At 44.1% G+C, this 6,556-nt stretch overlaps 1 protein-coding gene across 1 annotated transcript in view; it reads left to right on the forward strand.

The window, feature by feature from the left end:
- The window catches only part of Pdcd2l (programmed cell death 2 like), a 21,068-nt gene extending 14,826 nt beyond the window's left edge, over positions 1-6,242 (forward strand). The window contains exons 6-7 of the mRNA XM_005368438.3: positions 2,425-2,573; positions 6,064-6,242. Of these exons, the coding sequence (XP_005368495.1) occupies positions 2,425-2,573; positions 6,064-6,194 (280 nt within the window). The 3' untranslated portion in view covers positions 6,195-6,242. The remainder of the gene's footprint in view (positions 1-2,424; positions 2,574-6,063) is intronic.
- The last annotated feature ends 314 nt before the right edge of the window (positions 6,243-6,556 follow it).

Here is a 6,556-nt window from a genome sequence, read left to right on the forward strand (position 1 = left end):
TATCTGGGTCTTCTATTCGGTTCCATTGGTCCTCCTGTCTGTTCTTATGCCAATACCAGGCTCTTTTCAGTACTGTAGCTCTGCTGTAGTTTGAAGTCAGGGAATGTGATGCCTCCAGAAGTTATTTTATTGTTCAGGATTGTTTTGGCTATCCTGGGTTTTGCTTTACCGTATGAAGTTGAGTACCATTCTTTCGAGGTCTTTGAAGAATTTTGCTGGGATTTTGATGGGCATTGCATTGAATCTTTGTGTAATTGATTTTTATCTGTTCTCCCTGACTCCACTTTGTGTGCATTGGGAATCAAACCCAAGACCTCAGAAATGGCAAGCAAGGCCCTATCCTCTGTTGAAGCTTTTGCTTTCAACCTGCTTTGAATGTTGTTCTTTAAGATTCAGTGTGTGTGTGTGTGTGTGTGTGTGTGTGTACAGTTATTCTCAGAGGCCAGAAGAGGGTGTCAGATACGCTGGAGCTGGAGTTAAAGGCATCTGATGTGGGTGCTGGGAACTGAACACTGGTCCTCTGGAAGAGCAGGACACACCCTTAACCACTGAGCTGTCTCCAGCCCTAGGGTTAAAGGGCTTAAACTGTGTATCTAGTTGGGTCTTTCCTTTAATTCTGTTTGCTGTTAAATGGGGTATCAAACTCAGGTTTTTAGGATGGTGGCAAGTGCCCTTACTTACTGAGCTATCCTGATGGTCCTGACTGTGAACTTCTGATTCTTCTCCCACAGCCTTTTAAATGTTGGGATTTTGTGTATGTGACCCCATGCCTATTTTTTTTTTTAAATATGTTTAAGAGGGGATTATACTGCCTTTAGTCAGCCAAGCAATACCAATTTCCCTTGATAGCTGGCTGTTGGGAAATATGATTCCGCCTTAATCATGAGATGGATGCTCAGGGTCCATATCACATAGTACCTACATGTGCGTGTGTATGTATGTATGTATACATATATATGCGATATATATTTGCTCATATACAGAACTATAAATTTGTGGGTTATGCAGTGGCTACAGAAGGGTCTCACTGGACGCAGAGGTGGAGAGCTGATGGAGAACCAGTGAAGTCACTGATATGTTTAGGTATGATGCTAACAGGGCTGGAGAGATGATTCAATGGTTAAGAGCACTGACTGTTCTTCCAGAGTACCTGGGTTCAATTCTCAGCACCCACGGGACAACTGTCTTTTGCTCTAGTTCTAGAGACCCGACACCCATGGCAAAACACCAGTGCACATAAAAAGAAAATAGATAAGATGCTAACCGATCCAGTTGGTGAGCTTCTGGAGACAGCTCGCCAAGGTGTGGAGTCACAGGCTTGAATCCAGGTCTCAGGGTTGGACCAAACTGCAGAGACAAGGGAGAGGACCACGGAGGCCATAGAGCTGAGGAACAGGACTGGGTGGGTCTGCAGGAGGGAGAGAGGGCAGTTCCAGTAGGTCATTATCTGCAGCTGGGACTGAGCTGAGCAGAGCCCCTGGGCAGTTGGCAGTACACACCAAGAAGTCATGGAACAGGTCATTGTCACCATGGTCCTCTGTGTGGGTCCAGGTGAGGATTTCAGGTCCCTCCTAGGTTAGGTAGATGTGTTGGATTACTTCACAGGCCTGGTTTTGCTGATGTAGTTAGAGTGTATCCATGTGTGGCTCCCATCTGCTTCAGTGAGCTCCAAGTACAGCCTTTCTTCCTTCAGAAATGTGTCGTCTGTCTTCCAGATAAGGCAGAGCTACCCTGCCTCTGAGTTTGTACTCAACATGGAACCAAGGCATGGCTCAGCCAGAATCTGGCTGATAGAATATGGGGTAATTAGGGCAGGGCTCAAAGGCTAGCCTGTAAGTGTCTTGTCCAACCGGTCTCATACCCCTCAAGGCTGAAGATAAGTTATTGTCCTAAAGACTCCTGGATGAGCAGTCTTTGAGGACAGACGGCCCTCCCAGATTAGAGTGGATATCCATGAGGCTGAAGTGATCATCTGAGAGCCCCTCAGTCCCCTAAGCAAGGAGGACTTTTTCCAGACCTCCTTGCAGGAGCAGGATGCATGTTGCTTAACTACGTAATAATTAGGCAGGTGGGTCTATTCAGTCCAGTCTGGTCTACAGAGTGAGCTCAGGCCAATGTCTACATAATGAGACCCCGTCTCAACTAAAATAAAATATTACATATGGAAGACAGAAAAAGAAGACTTAACACATTGGGAAGAGTAACTTACTTATAAAGGGGTCCAGTGACCCCTACCTCATCTCTCTTTGGGGCCTGCAGTGGCATTGTGCCAAGTGTTAACAGGATTTCAGTTCCCTTCACGCAGTTGCTGGGGTGCTCTGCCGTGTGCTCTCCTTGCTGTTAGTTCTGACCCCGTGCAGTGGCCCCAGATGCTGGTTGCTGGCGCGTGTGCCTCTGATGCGTGACTTCCCTTCCTTGCCATAGGTATTCGTGGAGTGGAGAGCCTCTCTTTTTGGCCTGTCCCACACTGGAAGTCTCTGAGGTCCCAGCCTGCAGTGGCTGTGGAGGCCAGAGGACGTTTGAGTTTCAGCTTATGCCAGCACTGGTCAGCATGCTCAACAGTCCTAACCTAGGTAAGAAGCCCTTTGCTGACTTCAGTGTGAAATGATGCTTGAATGAAAGGCTTTCTTTAATTATTAAATGTAGAATCTATAGAAAAGGTGAGAAATTTATAATCTAGCAAAATTCTAATACTATCACTAACAATAACCATTTTGGTAATTTAAGACTGAACATGCTAATTTATACTTTTTAAAAAATGTTTATTATTTATGTGTGTGGGTGTGCTGTCTGCCAGTATGTCTGTGCACCACATGTGTGCCTGGTTCCTGAGAAGGCCAGAAGAGAGCCCTGGTTTTTCTGGAGTTGGAGAGGTTGTGAGCTGCCCTGTGGGTGCTGCAGTTGGAGCTGCGTCCTCAGGAGGAGCAGCCACTGCTCTTCTCTGCTGGGCCATCTCTGCTGCTCTTAATATTTTTATCACAGTGTTATATAGTCAGATGTTAGTGGCATTTTTGTTGTTTGTTCTGAGACAGAGTCTCATGTGTCCCACCCTGGCTTTGAACTTGACAGATAGCTGAGAATAACCATAAACTTCTGTTCTCCTGTGTCTACCTCAGAGTGCTGGGGTTGCAGGTATGTGCCAGAATACCCAATTTTATATAATGAGACTTACTGTCATTTAACAAAGTTGCTTAGAGGCCAGCAAGATGGCTCAAGGTAAAGTTGATGTCTCAGTGGCTAAAGGAGTTTGTCCCAAATACCCGACAACCTGAGTTTGCTGTCTGACTCCCCCACAGTGGAAGGAGAGAACTGATTCCCAAAAGTTGTCCTCCAGATTTTACATGGAGTATGTGGCATGCAAGCGCTCCCCCCACACACACAAATAATAAGTAAAAATAAAATAGGGTCATCATGATGATTTAGCAGATCACATGCAGTGCAAGCCTGATGCCCTGAGTTGGCTCCCCAAACCCATAAAAAGGGTGGATTGAGACAAGTGCCTCTGCAGAGCGGTCCCCTGACCTCCACATGTGCACTACACTACATAGACACAGGGACAGCCACACAATAACCACAGACTCACAAACTGCTTAGCTGGAGCTAGCCACATGCTTGTAGTCTCCTTACTTGGGAAGCTGAGGCAGGACTGTGCTTGAGGACAGCCTGGAAAGCACACTGACTGTTTCAGAAAGAACATGAATTTGGGTTGGGTTGGGACTAGAGAGATGGCTCAGTGATTAAGAGCACTATTTGCTCTTCCAGAGGACCCAAACTCAACTCCCAGCACACAGGGGGTGACTCACAGCTCCCTGTAACTCCAGTTCCAGGGGATCTGATGCCTCTTCCAGCCTCTGAGGTTACTGTACAAATGTATATCATAAGGCAGATCTCCCATACATGAAATGATAAAATAAACTTAAAACTAAAAACAAATTAGAAGCTGGGCATGTAATCATATACCATGCATTCAGCACTAAGAAAGTAGAGACAGGCAGTTCTCTCTGAGTTTGAGGCCAACCTGGTTTACATAGCAAGTTCTAAGACAGCCAAGGCTGTTACACAGAGAAACCCTGTCTTGAAAAACCAAAATAATAATAATAATAGAAGTAATAAATTCTTTCTAAATGTAATTATTCTGTCATTTTATATTCCTTTTTTAAATTTTTTAAAAGGAAAATGTGGTTTGGATCTGGAAAGATGACTCAGTGGTTAAGAGTCTTTGTGGCTTTTGCAAAGGACCTAGTTCAGTTCCCAGACTTCACTCCGGTTCCAAGGGATCTGGTGCTCTCTCTGACTTCACTGGGCCTCTGCATTCATGTGGTGCATATACATACACGTAAAATAAAAAATGTAGTTTTATAATAAAGTAATATATTAGTCAGTTTCTTATTATTAAGAGTGAACTCTCTGAGGCTATGAATGGCCAGGTATGATGGCATAGCCTGCTCTGTGTAGTAAGTTCAGGCTAACCAGGCTAATAATAAGATCCTGGGAGGAAAATGGGAGGCGGTGGCGGGGAGGAGGCAGAAATCCTCAATAAATAAATAAATTTTAAAAAATAAAAAAAAATAAGATCCTGTCTAAATTTCTGGACTTTTTTTTTTCCTCTGAGACAAGTTTTCTTCATGTTAACAGTACTACTTGTCCTGGAACTTGCTTTGTAAACCAAGCTGGCCTCGAATTTACAAAGATCTGTGTGCCTCTGCCTCCCAAATGCTGGGATTAGAGCTGGGATTAAAGGCATGAGCCACCACTACCTGGTCCAGAATCATCTTATTTCCATAAATTTCATAGCAGTGTCACCACTTTTCATTTTTAATGTAGTCATTTGAGTCCTCTCTCTTTTTCTTAAGATTTATTTTTTATTTCATCTGTATGTGTATATGTATACCATATTCATACCTAGCCAGGCAGTGGTGGCGCACACCTTTAATCCCAGCGCTTGGGAGGCAGAGGCAGGCGGATCTCAGTGAGTTCAAGGCCAGCCTGGTCTACAAGAGCTAGTTCCAGGACAGGCTTCCAAAAAAGCTACAGAGAAACCCTGTCTCCAAAAAAAACCAAAACAAACAAAAAAAAAAACCAAAACCATATACATGCCTGTGCCCTCAGAGGTAAGAAGAGGGTGTCATATCCCTTGAGAGTGGAGTTACACATAGTTGTGAGCCATCCCGAAGTTGCTGGGAGTCAAACTGAGCTCTCCAAGAGCAACAAGGGCTCTTAATCACTGGGCCATGTCAGGTTGACCTCTGCTCATAGAGATCCACCTGCCTCTGCCTCCTGAGTGTTGGGATTAAAGGCGTGTGCCATCACCACCCCTTGAACCTCCTTTTTCTTAATATGTATTTGTATGTGTACATACATGTGTACATGTGTTCTTGTGTGAATGTGCTCAAGTACCATGGCACATATGTAAAGGTCAGAGGACAAGCCCAGCTATTGTTCCTCACCTTTGACCTTGTGTGAGGCAGGATCTTTCTCATTTGCTGCTTGCTGTGTACTCAGACTGGCTGGACTGGAGACTTTGTGTCTCCACCTCCGGCTCAGTTCTCCAGGAGTGCTGGGAATACTGACCTTGCCTTGTAAAGCTTTTTTTTGGTGGTGGTGGTGGTGGTGGTGGTGGTGTCTTTCACAGGGTTTCTCTGTGTAGCAATGGCTGCCCTAGAACTCAGTTTGTAGACCAGGCTGGCCTCGAACTCACAGAGATCCACCTGCCTCCCAAGTGCTGGGATTAAAGGTGTTTGCCACCGCTGCCCGGCTTGTCTTGGCTTTGCACGTGGATGGGTTCTGGGGATCTAAACTCAGATCACTGACTTGAGCAGCACGAGCTTTTACCTACCGAGACATGTTGTGGATTTTTTGGTTTTGTTTTAAAGTAAAGTTTATTTATGAGCAGTTACCAGTAAAACTGACTTTTGTATTTATTTTCTGAGGCAGGGGTAAGGTGTAGCCCTGGATGGGTTGATCTGACTGTTTAGCCAAGGATGGTGACCTATGTTCACCTTGTCATGAATGTACCTTTTAACTTTCCCTTTGTTGGAATCTAGAGCATGTGGTATTTTTCAGGTCTTGCTGTGGAGTTTGGAACAATTCTCATTTACACATGTGAGCAGAGTTGCTGGCCTGCGAATCAGAAGTCTCCCATGGAAGAATTCTGTATTATACAAGAAGACCCAGATGAATTTTTATTTAAGTAGAATACTTTGTCTTATTTATACAAATTAAAACAAATTTTCATATTCAAATGCATGTATGTTTATTTTAGCTTCTCTCTTCCCTTGAGACAGGGTAGCCTTGAACTTGTGGCAATCTTCTTGCTTCAGACTAGCATATAAATTTTTAACTAATGTTTTTTGTTTGATTTATTGTTATTTTTCCTTTATTTTGTCTTGTTAGAGACATGGTTTCTCAGTGCAGCCTAGGCTAGTGTTAAACTCAACAATCTTCCGCCTCAGCCTCCCAAGTGCTAGGATTACAGGTGAGGACCACCATGCCCAGCTTAATTTATTTATTTGTTCATTTATTGTTTATTTTCAAAACAAGGTTTCTCTGTGTAGCT

The sequence above is a fragment of the Microtus ochrogaster genome, unplaced genomic scaffold (assembly GCF_000317375.1).
Source record: "Microtus ochrogaster isolate Prairie Vole_2 unplaced genomic scaffold, MicOch1.0 UNK32, whole genome shotgun sequence".
Taxonomy (NCBI): domain Eukaryota; kingdom Metazoa; phylum Chordata; class Mammalia; order Rodentia; family Cricetidae; genus Microtus; species Microtus ochrogaster.